This window comes from Odocoileus virginianus, chromosome 10 (assembly GCF_023699985.2).
Source record: "Odocoileus virginianus isolate 20LAN1187 ecotype Illinois chromosome 10, Ovbor_1.2, whole genome shotgun sequence".
Lineage (NCBI taxonomy): Eukaryota > Metazoa > Chordata > Mammalia > Artiodactyla > Cervidae > Odocoileus > Odocoileus virginianus.
The window spans coordinates 41,240,840-41,258,708 of record NC_069683.1 but is presented as its reverse complement, the minus strand read 5'-3'; the positions used below and the strand labels follow the sequence as shown (position 1 = coordinate 41,258,708).

Below are 17,869 nucleotides of genomic sequence, written 5' to 3'. Positions count from 1 at the left end.
GTTGCAGAGGGTAGGAGTTGGCCTAGAGGACCCCTGAGAGGCTGTATGCCTGCCCAGTCCTCGTCCCCCACATGTGCTGACAAGTCTCCGAAAGGTCAGGAAATGTGATGTGAGTGAAGCCTCCAGCTGACCTGTGTTGGTCTCAGACTGGGGAGGGCCTCCACCAATCAGTCCCAGTTCTGCAGCTCATGACCGTGACCCTGCGCAAACCATCACCTCCTGGGCCTCCGTTTCAACTGATGTCCAGGCATCCTTCCAACCTGTGGTTGTTAAATGAGGAACTTCAGGACTGACCCCCAGAGCCAAGGTTGCTCGGGGGAGCCCACAGCCGTGTCCAGCAGGAAACTGACTGATGTCACCAGGGATCCGTATCCAAGGCTGGCCCCGCAGGTCCCTGAGCCCCCATCTCTCCCAGTTGATGAGACTAAAGTCCTGAGAAGAGGGGTCTGAGCAAAGAACTTAGAGCTGAGGCCCAACTAATGGTAACAGCAACTATTTATTGGTTATTTACAGTGTGCTAGGCGCTAGCTGGCATTACACGCTCACTTAATTCTCATGGCATCCACAGTATTTCCCCATTTTACAGATGAGGGAAACTGAGGTTCAAAAAGCTCAAGAGACTTACCTAAGGTCACACAGCTAATAAAAATAAAAGCAGGGGGTTGAACCCAGGACATCTGAGGCTAGAGCCTTGTGTTCATTCAGTGTTCATTGCTTTCTTCCAGAAGAGGAATTCAGAGGTCAGGGCCAGGGCAGAGTTAAAATGTTCATTGAGTTTCCAGCGAATGGAACAGAAGAGATCGTGTGTGTCAGTGATGTGAGCTTGAGTCAGGAGTCGTGGAAGTTCCTATCCTGACACTGTTGTGGTATTGCGGTGCAAGCCTGCTCCTCAGGGTTGGGGGTCAAAGGCCAGGGAAGAACCTCTTGAATCTGGATGAAAGGTTGCCCTTTGCATGGATTCCAAAACCTGATGGTGCCCCCTGGATGGAAGTGACACAGCGTGTGGACACCGAGTTCTGACTTTTACCCCCAGTTCTGCTTCCTGCTCTCTGTGCGGCTCACCTCCATCTTGGTTCCCCCATCTGTGAAATGGGCAGAAAGCCTGCTGAGAAGTGCCGCCTGCCCTGGGCGTCCTCCAGCTGATGGAGGGTGTGTGGCTGGTGACAAGGCACTGGCCGTGCACTGCCCAGCAGCCTGATGCGTGTTCTGTCTGCCTGTGGTCAAGGTAGGGGATGAGATCGTCCGGATCAATGGGTATTCCATCTCCTCCTGCACCCACGAGGAGGTCATCAACCTCATCCGCACCAAGAAGACTGTATCCATCAAAGTGAGACGTGAGTGAGGCCAGGACAAGGGGCTGCTGATGGTGGGGTGGGGTCTGGCAGCTGGCGGTACCCAGCTGCAATGGGAGGAAGGAAGGGGAAAGAAGCTATCGTAACCCACCTCCCCTTTCTCCCTCAGACATCGGCCTGATCCCTGTGAAGAGGTGAGCAGGACCCTCCTCTGCAGGCAGACTCTCTCCTTGTACTCAGGGTCCTGGGGTCAGCCTGGGGTCTGGCCAGCTCTGCCCCTGGGCCAGTGACAGTGGAGGCTTCAGAGAGGGCAGACTTGGATTCTGGGTCTGGTGCCTTATCTCTCCCTAATGACCCCTGTTCTACATTCCCATCCCGTCAGCTCACCTGAAGAGCCCCTCAAATGGCAGTACGTGGACCAGTTTGTGTCGGAATCTGGGGTAAGGGCAGGACCACCGTGGGGGGTGGGTCTGGATGGGGTGGTCTTCCAGGAGGAGCAGCCCGCCTGAAGGAGGGCTTGCTCTAGGGAGGTGCTCTCAAGGGGCTTCACACAGGCTGCCAGCGCATCCAGAACGGCCCTGTGGGCGGCGGCCCAGCCGGTGCAGACACACCCCTCCAGGGCCAGAAGGGCAGTCAGGCTCGCGTGGAGTAGCAGTGCTCACCCTGGAGGCCTTATGAGCGCAGGAGGCCACTTGCACAATGTGGACACCTGGTGACCTCAGCCTCTCCCTCCCCCAGGGCGGGCGGAGCAGCCTGGGCTCCCCCGGCAGCCAGGAAAACAAGGAGAAGAAGGTCTTCATCAGCCTGGTGGGCTCCCGGGGCCTTGGCTGCAGGTGGGTGGCAGGCGCACCCTGGCGCTCACTCATGGCCAGCCGGCCTCTCACACTGCTCCCCTTTCTCTCTGCTGCTGCTGAGATTTTTGTCCACTAGTAATGACACTTCTTAGTGCCTGATTTCCCCTCTGAGTTTCACAACAGTCCTGTAGGGCCAGAGGGACAGCTCTATCAGGCTCATGTTACAGAGGAGGAAACTGAGGCCCAAAGGCCCACCATGTTCCTTTAGTGGGCCCTCAAGTCACACAAAAGGAGCCTATCCAGTTGGCCACCTCTGACACAGTTCTCTTGTCACTTATTACTTTCTGACTTCCTTAAGAGGCAGCCAGGGAATTGCCAACAGGCAGAGGGGCTCATGGGACAGTCTTGTTAAGCACACAAGTGCAACAGTTAAGAGATCTAGGTTCCGGGCCCTGCTCTGCCACCTATGAACTCGAGAACCCTGGACTAATTACTTAAGCACTCCAAGCCTCAGCTTTCTCTATCAATCAGAGGTCATAGTCCCCACCTCACAAGGTTGTTGTGAAAAAGAAGGAGATGACAGAGTGAAGCACCAAGGTTAGTGCCTGGCAGGTAGTAAGCATTTTGTAAATATTAGCTATTATTATTTAAGGTATTCTTTCTTTTTTCTTTTTTGGCCTTGCCACACTGCTTGTGGGATCCTAGTTCCCTGACCCCGGGCCTTTGGTAGTGAAAGTGCAGAGTACTAACCACTGGACTTCCAGGGAATTCCCTGGAAGTGGATCTTCTTATTTCCTTTCTGTCATATTTATTTAACACTTTTCTGCCAAGCATAAGTGATAAAAAAGAAAGTCCCTACTTTCTAAGAAATTATAGCTTAATATAGAAGCCAACCACATAAATAGTTACAGTACTGAGGGACTCTCATGCAAGCATGGAAAATATTGTCTACTCTGTGCTGTCTCTAATCAATTAGTGGTAGCTGCCACCCTGAAGTACTATTTTGAAAATAACTTTAAGGCCATATTTAGGCTCAGATAGAAGAGTGTTTGATTGATTGGTGATGTCTGCCACAGACCTGGGAGGGGAGGATAACAGCACAAACGCCATCCTTGCTGTAGGTGTTTTAGGAGCAAGGGGAAGGTAGCAGCCAGCTTAGTCTTGAGAGAGAATAAGGAGTTTGGTTAAAACCATGAGGAGAAGATAGCATTTGAGTCTTAAAGAATGCACTGGAAAATGCTAGAAAAAAAGAAGAAACAGCATCTGTGTGTTGGATGAGAGGTCGGGTGTGGGGAGTTAGAAGTAGCTTCCTGTGGTTATTGCCCCAGGACTGGTAGACAGAGGCTGAGGAGGTAGATGGCAGAGGACTTGGGTACTGAGCTCACAGGGGACCTGGACACACAAGCAGATGGGGCAGGACATTGAATGAGCAAGCACTTTGGAGCAGAGGTCACCTACACCTCCCATCTCTCCCGCAGCATTTCCAGCGGCCCCATCCAGAAACCTGGCATCTTCATCAGCCATGTGAAGCCTGGCTCCCTGTCCGCTGAGGTGGGGTTGGAGGTGAGTGACCCTAGGCCTGCTCCAGGGGGACCCCCCAGGGGTGCGGGGTTGGACTGTGATCTCATAGGGGTGGAGCACGTGCTTTCCCACACAGCCCTTTCTCGGCACTCACTGGCTGACGATTCCCGTTAATCCCTTGAAGGGAAAGCTTCACAGAGGGGGTGACATTCGACCCTTTCTACAGCCCTTCTCCAGCTCTAGGATCCTTTGGTCCTGGGCTTGGGAATGTAGTACCAATAATCTGAATTGACATTCATTGAGTGATTACTGGATTGGACATTGTTCTAAGCCCTTTAAAATGTATGAGAACTCTGAGAATTAGGTACTATCATTAGCCTCATTTTGCAGATGAGGAAACCGAGACCCAGAGAAAGTATGTGATTTTTCCAAGATCATGTACTTGGTAAGGCAGGTATGGGATTCAACCCTCGGTGGTCTGATGCTAAAACAAGAACTTCTAACCTCTACTTTAGACAAGTTACTTCCTTTTTCTGTGCTTCAGAAAAATTATCCTGTAAAGTGGGGGTAATAGTTTTCCTTCTAGGGTCATTGTGTAGATTAAATGAACTAACACATATACTTCAAACTGTGTCTGATACATAGGGGGGGATCAATTAATATTAGCTATTATACTAATTATTATTATGATTCCACACAGAATCTACTGTATGAGAATCTTAAAGGCTCCTATGTCTACAAACTGAAAATTTTAAGCAAATGCATAAATTCAACCAAAGGAATGAACCTCTATTGGTGTAATATTTCAAAGATATAGAGAATGGAGGGGCTCTGGGAGGACCCCACGTGAACGCTGCTCATTGGAAAGAGTTGAGGCGCCGCTGCTTGAAGATCCAGTGTCTGATACTGGCCTCCAGGGGGAGCCCTTCCAACAGAAAAAGTGTCCAGATAATACAAGTACACTGATGCCTCTCTGTTTCTCCCCCAGACAGGGGACCAGATTGTTGAAGTCAATGGCATCGACTTCTCCAACCTGGACCACAAGGAGGTGAGATGTGGGGTTTTCACCTGCCGGCCATGATGAGCTCTCTGCCCTCCTCTTTCCACCCTCCTCTCCCTTGCCGCAGAGTTTGAACCCTTCTGTGCTCCCCAGAGGCCTCGATTGCTCTGGTCTGTCAGGCCTCTGCTGATTGTCTGTCTGACCCCTGTAGGCCGTGAACGTGCTGAAGAGTAGCCGCAGCCTGACCATCTCCATCGTAGCTGGAGCTGTAAGTCCAGAACGAGCTGGCGGGAGCCCCACGACCCCTACCTGCAGCCCAGCTCCTCAGACCCCTGGTCTCCGCCACACTCTCCTGGCCCGGGGGTCTCTGTCCCTGAAGCTCTGATAGCTGATGGGAAGACCCCTGCCCAGTCAGAAATTAAGGTCACAGAGAACAGCAGCCACATGCCTGACATGGAGGGCCATAGTGATGAGAAGACAACCCACATCTTGGCCCCCCAAAGAGCTGGCTCTGTACTTCTAGGCTCCCCGGGGACTGAGCAAAGGGCCTGTTTTCTCCCCACAAGGGCCGGGAGCTGTTTATGACAGACCGGGAGCGGCTGGCAGAGGTTCGGCAGCGCGAGCTGCAGCGGCAGGAGCTCCTGATGCAGAAGCGGCTGGCGATGGAATCCAACAAAATCCTCCAGGAGCAGCAGGAGATGGAGAGGCAGTGAGTGTGGCCAGCCAGGGCACCCCGCGCAGCACTCCCAGGCCCTGTACCATCCCCTGCTTTGCTTCCTGTTGGCTGCATCCTGAGCTGACTTCATCCTCCCCCCCTGAGGCCTGTCCTCAGACCAGATGGGTTCAGTGATGCTCAGCGCGCATATCCCCTGCCTCCAGACCACTGGGCGTCACCCTCTTTAACAAGGAAACTCCCTGATTTCCAAGACTCAGGAATATGGAAAATGAGGATGCTACTAGCAGTAGCTAACGTTTGTCAAGTATCAAACATGCAACTGACATTGCATGAGGGCCTTGTTTATGTACCTGAACTGAATTCCAATAATAACTGTGAAAGATACATGGTTATTAACCCATTTTACGGGCGAGCATACTGAGACTCAAGAGAGGTTACACCACTCGTGTACCAAGTCAGATATGGCCAAGCCGTGGAATTCACACCCTGGCAGTTTGGCCACCCGATCTGTGGTGATTAAGAACTGTCCCCCACCAGTCCCAGAGTGGCTGGGATGATGACTGAGAATAAGTGGAGCTAGCAATTCATAACTCAAAACTATTGTCAAAATTCCAATCTACCTGCGTTCTACAAGCATAGTAAGAATTTGGGAAAGGAAGGTGGACAGGATCTTTCCATCTCTCCCATCACAGAATTAGCCTGGAAAATCACCCTGGCCTTGGTTAGCAGCCCAGGATTGCTTCTAGGGTCTGGGGCCCTCCTCTGGGAGGACCTCACTCAGTCACTTCCTCTTGGTGTTTAGAGGTGGCTGCGTGGCAACGTGGCCTGCCCTAAATGGGCTCCAGTCCCCTGCAGAGGAGCATCTCTGCTCAGCAGTGCCAAGCAAAACCACACAGACTTTTTTTGGGACCCAGACTTTTTTGGACCCACTTCCCCATCTGCATTTGGTCCAGCCATCCTTGGAAAGGAGCCTGGAAGAAATATTTAAAGCTTTTTCTCAAATCAGAGATTAGCTACAAGGAAGAGTTAACTTCTCTCACATCGACTCTGGCATGCCAACTTGCTTTTGTGTTTCAGAAGGAAAAAGGAAATTGCCCAGAAGGCAGCAGAAGAGAATGAGAGATACCGGAAGGAGATGGAACAGTGAGTGCCTCGGCCCCACGTGTCTGCACGCACACGTCTGTGTGTGGACGTGAGTGTGCTCACAGGAGTGTGGCCCCAGAGGCCACTTCCAGGCCCAGTGTACCTTGTCCCCTGGTGGATCATCCTTTGTAGCCATTCCATAATGTATGGAATAATATATGTAGCCATTCCAAATTCCATAATTTGTAGCCATTCCATAATCCTAGTAATGGGTCTTACTAGGTGGGGGTGACTGGAACAGTTTTGTCACTGCCAGGGTGGCCTTCCCACCTGATTTAGAATACAGTGCCAGGGACTTGGGTCCCTCACCACAACTGGAACCACACGGCTTCTCCCCAGGGTGGTTGGAGTCCCCCAGTAGGCAGAAGGCGGGCCTGTGAAGGTTGTGACTCCAGTCACAGGCGTGGGAATCTTATTTCAGGATCGTGGAGGAGGAAGAGAAGTTCAGGAAGCAATGGGAAGAAGATTGGGGCTCAAAGGAACAGCTGCGGTCACCTAAAACCATCACCGCCGAGGTGCACCCAATACCCCTTCGCAAGCCAAAGTGTATGTATCATGTGCTGACGGGGAGAGGGCTTCTTCCAGGGGCCTGGGGGTGTCTCAACAAAGGTACAGGTCTCCCTACACCTACACCACCTGCCCAGGCCAATCGGCCACGGCTGTCTTCATGGAGGGGCAGCCATGTGCAGGGGCTGTCTGCCAGCATGTTGGGATGGGTGGAGTCTGCCTGCATTCCTTGTCCTGGGGCCTGCTGCCCGGCTCTGCCCCATGACCCAGACTCCAGCATGTGCCCTTGGACCTCTGAAGAGGGACTGGAGAGCAGTGGCAAAAGCGGGAACAGCTCAGGGATGATCATCTTCATGTGTCGGGTGTCACGTCCCCTTTTTGCCAGGTTCTAAACTGGGGCTGTGGTAAAACAGTGGTAAGAAAAAGCAGAAGGGATTCACATGAGAGAAGGACCCTGTGATCCAAGGCTGATGGGTAGCTGTGGGAGGAGCTTCCTGGGAACACCCCTACCACCTGCACCCCTGTGCATGGACCGCAGTCACGCCACTCCAAGGGTGGAGTTGGGGAGAGAACTGTGCTACCCTCCGAGGCACCAAGCTTCAGCCTTCCTGGGGCGTCAGCAACCTCTACCCTTCCCATCTTTCCTCATCTGTCTTATGATCCCACGTCCACTTTGAGTCCAGGCCCCCACCAACTGCTCACCTATCCAACTGCTCTCCAATTCAGCTCCCAGGATGTCATGTCCCTTCCAGGGGCAGAGGAGGGGGTTCAGCCTCAGTGCTTCTCCCGTGGGCTAGTGGTGGGGAGTCAGGAGCGATGCAGTGTGGGGGCCGTGGCGGTCACAGGTCCAGGATTCCTGGTTGGGCCTTCACTCTGACTTTCCAGCTGTTTTGATTTGTACCTGACATGGGGCAGAATCTATTCCAGCTGACTGTGCTCAGCTGACCTGGGATCCTCCAGATAAGGGGTTGAATCTGCATCCAAGAACCATGGTTCCCCCACTTCTGCTGTGCATCAGCCATATGGGATCCTGTGATGGGGTCCAGAGAGTTGTGGCCCCAACTGTGGATTATACTGAGCCCTGGAGGGACATCTCCTTGCCAGCACAGGCCACTTGGGTCCACAAGAGGTGCAGGGCGTCTGGATAGTTCCATGCCGCCCTTCCCGGGGGCAGGGCAAACAGCCCCCAGCACTTTCCTTACTGGCACCAGGGCAGTGTCATCTCGGGTCCTCTCCCAAGGACAAAGCACGCTGTCATCAGCTACCCCATGACATTTGGTGTTAGTTGAGCTAAATTCTCAGTGAATAATCAGTATTTTAGACAGGGAGCTAATTTGCTCTTAGGAGTGAAATAGGAGCTTCCAAAGGAGAGGAATCAATTTTAATTGCTTCTTATGAAAGGAATCCTAGTCAATTTAGTACCTTCCTAGAAACTGGATCTGGGCTTGAGAGCAAACACACCCTTTCAGGGACTGTAGAAAATAAAAACCCTTTCTCTAGCTATTTATTCACTGCTTTTAACCCAAATCAATCTTCTCGAATAAAAGGAGCAGGAACTTTCCCTTTGCTCGAGATATAAGTGTTTTCTCAGGGGACCCCGGGAAGCACGTGACTGATGACCAGGGCCTGCCAGCTGAGCTGAGGTGGCTATACCCCATCCACCTCCGTTTGCATTGGCAGTTTAATTCTGCTTTGGAGATTGGTCAGGAAATACATTGAGGCCTCTGAGCCAGCCCGATTCCTGCCTCTTGCCCATTGCTGGGAGGTTGGGATGCTGTCTTCTTGAGCTGATAGAACTAGGCTGCAGCCTGCCCCTCCCTGACCACTCTTCAATTTGGGGGACCAGTCAGCTGACAGGTTATTTATCTGACTCAAGTATCTGCCTATGTGGACCCTGCATTTCTGAACAGACAGGAAAGAGTGAGGAACATCTCTTGCCTGGAAAATAAAGCAGTTCATCCTAATTATCCACCCTGATCTCCTCTCCACCCCCTGCCCAGGGATCTGGCTGCCTACCCATGACTGACCCAGGAGAACCCCAACATTACATGGAGTCCTCAAAGCCAGAACACGCCATCACAGAGGCCCCAAAATAGCTTTCCTTAGCAAAAGCAACAGGGAGCAGAGGGGTATTTAAGGATCCCAGAGCTGGAAGAAGGTTTGAGAGATAAAGAAGTTTAAATAAGAGCTTTCTAGCCATCTCTCCCCATCAAGGACCCTATCTGGTAGCGCCTCCCCCACCCCATCCCCGTTAGACCCCATGGTTTAGAAGCTGAGTTTTTTCCTACCAAACTATTAAGTCATCCTTTTGTGTTCATTGTTTCATTAAGTAATCCCTCTCATTAGCAAGAAAGCAAGTGTTTCACTGTGGAGTAAATATAAACTGAGCCAAAAGCAAAGGAACTTATTAATACTTATAACCTTTTCCTTTGTTAATGGGCAAGTTCTTCTCATTAATATTTTGAAATATTAATAAGCAGCTCATAACAGACTCAAATATTCCAGGGCCCCAGGGAGGCCAGAGTCTGGGTTAGAAACCACTGGAACAGGCGGTTTGGTGTTCTCCACGTTAGGTCAAAATCCATGTCTTCCTAATTAGTTTTACTCCTTGATATCTCCTCACTTCCTTAAGATCCCAACTTCCACCTGCTGCCCATCCACACAGTCCTGACATCCCCTGGGGACCCAGAGCTCCCAGGGTGATCAGAAGAAGCAGGGAGGATCTGTTCTCCCATTGCAGGCCCTTGGTAAATACTCAGGTGTTCGTGTCATCAGCACCACCCCTCCTGTGTCAACCAAATACCTTGCACAATCGTTCTCATGCTGCCATCAGATCAGATTAGCCCCATGTACAGATAGAGAAATGAGAGCTTCTAAGGCTGAAAGTGCTGCACGTACCATCCCACAGCAAGAAACCTTTGTTCTGGGTTCCTGAGCCCTGTTCCTGCCCCTGACCTCCCAGCTCTCTCATGGAATAAGCTGGTCACAAGCCCCCAGGCTCCCCCAACCACCTCTAGCCCCTTGGTCTTCCAAGTTCCTCTTGGTTCACCAGCTTCCTCCTCTTTTCCTGGGTAGATGATCTGGGTGTGGACCCCGAGTTTGACCCAGCAGATGACCTGGACGGAGGCACAGACAAGCGGGGAGAGCAGGTTTGCGGCCCCTGCTTCGCTCCCTGGCCTTGCTGCTCTGCTTGCCTTGCCCGCTTCTTCCTGCGAGCCCTGCACACTCTCAGCTCTGTGGGCCCAGTACGTGGTGGGGACTTCTGGAGTCTGGGAAGCTCCTCCAAATCCCCGGCTTGGTTCAAGCACTGCCCACAAAACCTCGAGGAAAAGACTTATGCCCGGGCTGAAATGTCAGCTGGAACTGCTGATTCAAACATTTAATACCCCACAGGCCCAGGTTCCTCCTCTGGTGCCCTGGCCTCTCCCCTAGGGCCCTCTAGACCTCCCCAACATCCAGCAACTAAGAGCAGAGTGCTGGCTCCAGCAAGGCGCTTTCTAGATCCTGTTCCAGAATTCAGGCTGGTCAAGTGTGTTGTTAAGCCATCACCACTGGTCAGGGAGCTTTAGCCTTGCGATATTAGCCTGTCCTTCATGCTGCTGTTGGGGAAGGCAGGGGCCTGTGGATCTGGCCTGGGTGGGGATATGCTTTTCTGGGGGCAATTTTTCTGCCCACTGCTGCCTGAGCATCCTTCCCAGGGCTGACCCCCTCCCCCCACCCCGCAGGGTCTCCTCTTTCAACGTTAAAACCTGAGGACATGGACCACACTGTGAGGCAAGACAGTTTTGTCCTGTCTGATGGTCATTCTAGGCAGAGACCCAGGCTCCCTTTTGTTTGGGGTTGTTTTTTGGATGAAGGGACCCGACGCCGGTTAGGAGAGGCCTCACTCAATGGGGCTTTGTGTTCGCAGACTGTGCCTATGATGGGGAAAAGCTCATCCTTCTACAAGGGGCTTTGTCTTGGACTTTCTGGCACTGACTTCTGAAGCCAGTGTCCAGGGGGAGGCAGTTGACAGCGGCCCAGGGCCTGGGAATCGGGCTGTTTCTTGGGTTACCTTGGGCCTGCTTTACAACCTGGGTGAGGCCAGGTAAGCGGAGAGTCAGGCAGAGGGTGAGGTTCGGCTATTGGATTTGCCAGGGCTGCTTTCATCTCACAAAGCCGCACGTTCTTTGGGAACCCAGCTCCTGGCTGCTGCCCATGGATGCCCTGGTTAAGCTGATCTGCATCTCATCGCTTTGTTCTCTGTGTTCTTATAGCCTTTGGCTGGTTTTATCGTTACGATGGCAAATTCCCAACCATTCGGAAGGTAGGCCAGGACTGAATGCTTTTGGCCGCTGAGTTTGCTGTGGGTTTTGACCTTTCCCCTTGTTTCTTTGCCTGTTGCCTCTCAACAGTGTGACCAGCTGTTTACTGGGGGGGGTGGGGGGGGGGGGGCGGCTAATCCCCTCTGTGCCTCTCTGATGGCTGATGTCACAGGATAGGGCGCTGTCACAGAGGCACCGTGGGGGAAGTATTCACAGGCGGAGACCTGCCCAGGTACCATCAGGCTCCGCTGGGTCAGCACCAGGCCCACTGGGCATGGGGCAGGGCAGAGCCATGGCAGGAATCTGCTTTGTTTCTCTGTCAAGTAGAACCAGAGGCTAAGAGCAGAAGCCAAGGTCAGAGAGAGTGAAAAATCCAACTGGGTGCATGCAGGACAGGTTATGAGGCTGACTGCACCAGACACAGACTGGCTCCAGGGTGGGGATTTTTCTGCCTCAGGCTGGATTCAAAGTCGCACCAGTCCTAGCGCTATCCTAGAAATTTCCCTGCATGTGCCCAAGATAATGCATTTTTCTGGCCTCTGGGGCCTTGAATTTTCTCTCTAAATCTTATTCCTGTTATCTGCTGACCCCATAAAGCTCCCTCTTTTTTTTTTTTTTCCTAAATCACTTTGGCATTTGATTATGAAAATGCTGCTGTTAATATTTGTAGATTGGACATTCAGAATGACTTGGTATTTGGAAATCAGGCATCAACATAAATCTGGGTGAACTAATTTAGGTGTTATCATTCGACTGGCTCTTTCTGGCAGGATGTCAGTTCCCCAGAAACCAAAGCACTGGCAGCTGGGTGACCTTGATGATATGTAACATCTCCCTGCCTGGAAAATGGGAATATCTGATGTGCTGGAAACAACCACCCCCTTCCTGTAACATGGTACTGTTAAGATAATAGATGTCTGTATTACTCTTGACAGGGGTCAATGTCTTTACCTAGGAGCACAGATAACGATCTGTATCGCATTGAATAAGCACAACAGAGCATCTCAGGGGATCCCTCTCTACACTGCCCCTCTCCCAGAAAGGTCTTGGTCTCATGGGCTGTCCTTTTCATCTTACAGGCTGACTCTATGGCTTATGATATTTCATTGGGTTCAATTTCTAATTCTTCTCTATATACTATCTCTACCGGACAGGGTAACACACATGCCCACACACACAGAGGATTTTACTTGAAAAAACAATAAAAGGAGATGTACAGGTAAATTCTTTTCCAAGCACTAATAACTAGGTAAATGTAAAAGAACTAGTGTCTCCTTCACACACACCTCCCATCAGAAATCGCAGCACTTGAGAATCGCTGTTGGCAAAGAGGAAAGCCTGTTTTCCTCTACCCTTTAGTCATTCCAGAAATCGCTAGTGTTTTGGTTTTCATTTCATTTCCAAAAGAGAAAAATCACGTGAAGGTAGAGGCAAGAGCACACCCCTCCCCCCCATCTGCCTTTCCTCTCAGTCTGGACCAGAAGGAGTATTTGCAGTGACTTTAACTGACCACTAAAGGACAACAGAATTATGTCCCTCATGCTGACTCTAAAAATCCACTGACATTTTTTTTTCTAGAGTTATGTGAGATGCTTTGTCTCCAAGCAGCTGGAACCAAGTCCCCAGGTATTACAAGTGGCCTTCCAGGGCTGTGGTCAGCAATGCACAAAATTCCTCTTATTTGAAAAGATAACTATTCAGAGTCTTCCTGGGCCCTCTGGGGTTCAAGGAGCCCAGGCCTGTGGCCTCACAAAGTCTATTCCGGTGCCCGAAGGCTTTGTGGTTCTTACTGAGTCCTTTCCCCAGGACTGCTTGAGTAAATTAAGCAGACCAACCCTACTGGTTGGAGCCTGCCGTCTGGCAAGAGAGGCAGATTCACACACAGCTAAGTAACCCATACGGAAAAGGCTACTATGAGACCAGTAGGCGATGCTATGGGGCAGCTTGCCTTTCTTCTTCAGTAAGCAGGTGCTCTTTTCTTGGAAATGAGACAAAAACTGTCACATCTCCCTCCCCACCCAGGAGTCCTAGCTCTAAATTCTTAACACTGGTGTTTTTTTTTTTTTAAAAAAAAAAAAAAACAAAAGAGTAGAATGGCCATGCCTATTATGATGGTCCCTGTGGGAGCTCTTGCCCTTAGTCTAGCAAGCTGCCATTGGGCAGAATGGTTCTGACTCCTCTTGGGGAGTTGTCTGAATCAATAATGTGATGGTAGAGGTTCGTCTATCAACTGAGCCAAGAGTCTAGTGAACAGGTAAGAAGGAACCAAGCAGGGCTCTGAAGCAGTGAAAACCATTTTCTCAAGTGGCTCACAGACTGCTCTGAGGGTGGGGCCCCCATCTGCTAGATGGGGGACCATCTCCAAAGCACCTGTGCACAGAGTTGGGGGTTGTCTTTAGGAAGGGAGACAGAATGACTCAGTCACAGGTCCATAATGATCCATCAGGCCCTCTAGCTGTGGACAAAGTTGTGTGTCCATTGCTGGGAAACTCAATTTCTCATTCCTAGCCTTGAATGTTGGGATGATTCGGGAGTTCTGAGAGCAGGCCTCACCCAGGAAGGCCTGGGAGGGTGGGGATGAGTTCAGCGAACATGCAGGTTTCCTCCTTCCCTGGAGAGTTGATGCTGTTTCCTGGCCCCTGTCCAGGGGCCGACACTCCCTCCTGCCATGCTTCCCTTGCCGCCAGCTCCTCAGGGTGCAGTGGGGAAACTGTGGGACCTGGAAGACTCTAGTCCAAATTCTGGCACCACCACTAAATGTTTGACACCAGGCAAGGGACTTCACCTCTGCGTCTCAGCTCCTTCATCAAGAGAAGGGGGATAATACCTACGGATGGGATTGAACCTGGGTCTTCTGCATTGCAGGCATATTCTTTACCATCTGAGCCACCAGCGAAGCCCCATGGATAGGATAAGCAATGTAAACCTCTTGGTACACAGGCAGTCCATAAGTCTTAACTCTCTTCCTTCTTTACTCCTCGGCTTCCCTGCAAGCCCATGGGAGAAGCAGCTAGGAAAGCAGGCTTTGTGGTCTAATTCAAACAGGAAAAAGAAGTCTGTTTGCCCTCCACTTCCCTCCCCCAATACTCTGGAACCCTGATGGCCAGTGAAGAACACTTGGGCCATCCTTCCTACCTGTCCCTCCACACCAATTCCCAGTCCTATAGTTTCTAACTAGTCTACCTAGTTCAGAGGAAACAGTTAGTTTGGACTCTGCAGGAGGACATGGTCTGGAGTTTAAGCAGCAGGACAAAATCTGATGTCCTTGGTTCTGGGCTTCCAGGTCTGAGGCTGACACCCTTCTCCTCTAGCTCAGGACAGAGGATCTCTGTAAACGAGGCTTAGCCAGCTGTCCCAAATTTTCTCTAGAATCTACCAGGATGCATCTGTGTTGTCTGAACATCCAGATAATGGAGAAGGCCTATGTCTAGACACTGGGAAATAAATACAGTGCCTTTTTAAAATACAGCACTTGGAAGCTTACAAAATGCTTTCATAGATGTTATTTCATTGGCTCTAGATGGCAAACCTGTGGGGCAGGTATTTCCCCCATTTTGGAGGTGAGATAAACCAGGCCCAGAGAGGTTAAGGAGCCTAGCCAAGGTCACACAGCTTGTTAGTGAACTAGTAAGCCAGTTCTTCTGACCGGCATAGGAAGTGTGTCTCACTCTGCGATGGGTAGCAGCGTCCTGCCTGTCCTAAACCTGAACCCCAGTGCCCAGTGTGATTGAGCAGACCTAGGAAAGGGACTCATGGGAGGGAGGTGCCTGCTGTTGTCTGAATGCCCTGTTTGCTGTGCTGTGCCAGTGTCAACAATGCTTTGTAACCCTTGTTGTATAAACAATGCCACATCTTCTCAGAAAGGAAAGGATAAGAAGAAAGCCAAGTATGATAGCCTTCAGGAGTTGAGAAAGAATAAGAAGGAACTGGAGTTTGAGCAGAAGCTTTACAAAGAGAAAGAGGAAATGCTGGAGAAGGAAAAGCAACTGAAGATCAACCGACTGGCCCAGGAGGTATGACGTGTCCTGCTCTCAGGCCAGGGAGCATCCCTGGGACAGTTTGGTTGGTCCCCACCATGCTCTCAGGAAATCAGCTAGAGTTCCCAGGTGGAGTCTGAGGATGGAGTGAGCCCAGCCCCCTCCCCAGGCTGGAGGGTGAGATCTTCCCACCTCCCCAGAGTGAGACTAGCTTCTGGCTAAGGTGTGTATGTTTGGGATTGAGACTGCTCAAGAGCTGGCCTCTCTGCCCAGACTGTGGGTCTCTGGTTGGCCTCCTTGCACATGACTAGAGGTCTGTGTCTGTCCTCAACCCCCACTCCCACCAAACTGAGTGCAAGACTAGGCCTCTCCTCCTTGTTATGGCTGTAAGGCTGGCCTCCCTGCTCAGGGTTTGAGTCTGAGGCTAACCCTTCTGCCCAGACTGTAGATCTGAAGTTAGCCTTCTACTCACCTGTCATTAGATCTGGGTCAGTTTGAGCCCCACCTCCATCAACAACTCAGGTTATGCTTCTCTTTAAAGCTTCTGTGAATCAGAATGCCAAGCTGATTAGATTACAAAACCAGAGAAGTCCTGGAAAATGTGAAGTGCATTAGATTTGACATTAGAACAAATTAGCTACAGAATTAAAGATAACATTGAACTTGTGCTCCTGAGGACAAGGCAGCCTGGAATGAGGGGGAAAAGAAACAAGCAGTAAAGCTGGACTCTTGGAATGTGCCTACAAAAGGACCATTTTTGGAGAATCCTAAGAGCCTCAGAGTTAGTGGGAATCCTAAAGACAGCTAATCTTATGCAAGGCATAAGCCCCTTCTCGAATTTTGCCTATACCTGCTGTAAGCTAACACCCCAACACCTCTCTCCCTTATTTCTCCTCTGCTGGGGCCAGGTGGAACAAGCCTAGGACTTTTTCTAGGTAGTTGACACATTCAACAGTACTCTGGGTTTTTAAGAAGTGCTTCTGAACTATTGACTTGAGTGTGCTGTCCATGTGTGACTCAGGGTGCCCTCCGTCCTCTTTATTTTGCACTGGCCTTGGGTCCCAGGTATCTGAGACAGAGCGGGAAGACCTTGAGGAGTCGGAAAAGATTCAGTATTGGGTGGAGAGGCTCTGTCAGACACGCCTTGAGCAGATTTCCTCTGCTGATAATGAAATTTCAGAGGTAACAGCCCTTCTGTCCTCATAGACCCTCCTGCTGCCTTTGACACCACCCACCCTGGGGATGGTGGGAGGCGGCATGTCCCCATGCTAGGGAGGCAGCCGGGCCACTGAGAAGCTTCACCCTCCAGGGCTGCCGACCAGCCCACTCCATGCGCCCCTCTTGAGGAGGGAGGTGTGTCTGTATTTCTGGGCTTATTTCCAGAGTGACCTCTAAGTCCCAGCTCATCTGAGATGATCCATAGGCCTTCTGTCCGGGCATAGTTATTAAGGGTGTATTTTTCCCTGTCATATGCGTTCCAGTTTAGATAATGAATTATATGGTTGCCTTTTCATCACTCGCATGCGTTTTGGTGCCCCCTACTGGCCACCTGGTATGGGATCAGCTGGGCACCCAGGTGGCAGAGAATTGACCACCCCTCCCGCTTCCAAGGTTCGGGTTTCAAGGGTGGTGGGTCTCCAACAGCAAGAGAAACAGATGAGCATTAGACTCGGTGTATTGTGAAGTGGAGCGCTCGTCCGTGACAGAGCTTCCTTGCCACCCCCAGATGACCACAGGGCCCCCACCTCCCCCACCCTCTGTGTCTCCCCTGGCCCCGCCCCTGAGACGCTTCGCAGGTGGGCTGCACCTGCACACCACTGACCTGGATGACATCCCCTTGGACATGTTCTACTATCCCCCCAAGACTGCCTCTGCCTTGCCTGTGATGCCTCACCCTCCACCCTCCAACCCACCCTCCAAGGTCCCCGCGCCCCCTGTCCTGCCCTCATCAGGCCGCGTGAGTGCCTCTTCCTCGCCCTGGGTGCAGCGCACTCCACCCCCCATTCCCATCCCTCCCCCACCCTCCATTCCCACCCAAGACCTCACTCCCACCCGCCCACTGCCCTCGGCGCTGGAAGAAGCACTGGGCAATCACCCCTTCCGCACTGGGGAGACAGGAAACCCAGCAGAGGACTGGGAGGCCAAGAACCACAGTGGGAAGCCTGCCAACTCTCCTGTCCCCGATCGGAGCTTCCCACCCACCCAGAAGGTACTGCCTCTGTTCTGCATGCAACGCAGGGAAGCAGGAAGAGTGGGCCGGGCTGCTGTTTCCCATGCCCTCCTCTGCTCCTGCGAGTGCAGGTGGGAGGAAACACCACCCCAGCCCCTTTTCCAGGAACTGGCTCCCCAGCCTGCAGTTGTGGACTTCCTGCATGCGTATGGCTTCTGCTGATTTTGAAGTGCTGCATGGTATGGTGAATTGCCTGTGATACTTGGGATGAGCAAGTTGATTGTTCTCTCTGCTCCTCTTGGCTAGTACCAGCTGGTAACCTTCACTGTAGCACTTGCAAGGCTCTGTTAATGAAGAGCCAGAGCTCTATTTATATGCCAGTTAGTCGTTTCTTGATATTAGCTCAGAAAGCCTTGAATGTGGTGAATGAATCCTCTGTTTAACAGGGAAGCAGTATTAGACTCTGTAAATGAGGTGATAACACT

At 51.5% G+C, this 17,869-nt stretch overlaps 1 protein-coding gene across 3 annotated transcripts in view; it reads left to right on the top strand.

Annotated features, from left to right (window-relative positions):
• USH1C (USH1 protein network component harmonin) overlaps nt 1-17,869 on the top strand; it is a 47,925-nt gene that overhangs the window by 15,341 nt on the left and 14,715 nt on the right. For 2 of the 3 annotated variants that reach the window (XM_070473444.1, XM_070473445.1), the window contains exons 5-15: nt 1,226-1,334; nt 1,462-1,486; nt 1,675-1,732; nt 2,031-2,125; nt 3,565-3,649; nt 4,596-4,655; nt 4,819-4,875; nt 5,174-5,316; nt 6,361-6,426; nt 6,848-6,972; nt 10,009-10,082. In XM_070473444.1, coding sequence (XP_070329545.1) covers nt 1,226-1,334; nt 1,462-1,486; nt 1,675-1,732; nt 2,031-2,125; nt 3,565-3,649; nt 4,596-4,655; nt 4,819-4,875; nt 5,174-5,316; nt 6,361-6,426; nt 6,848-6,972; nt 10,009-10,082 — 897 coding nt within the window. Of the gene's footprint in view, nt 1-1,225; nt 1,335-1,461; nt 1,487-1,674; nt 1,733-2,030; nt 2,126-3,564; nt 3,650-4,595; nt 4,656-4,818; nt 4,876-5,173; nt 5,317-6,360; nt 6,427-6,847; nt 6,973-10,008; nt 10,083-11,189; nt 11,240-15,097; nt 15,251-16,279; nt 16,397-16,940; nt 17,424-17,869 lie in introns of all 3 variants that reach the window. The other variant, XM_020904757.2, reaches the window with a different exon arrangement.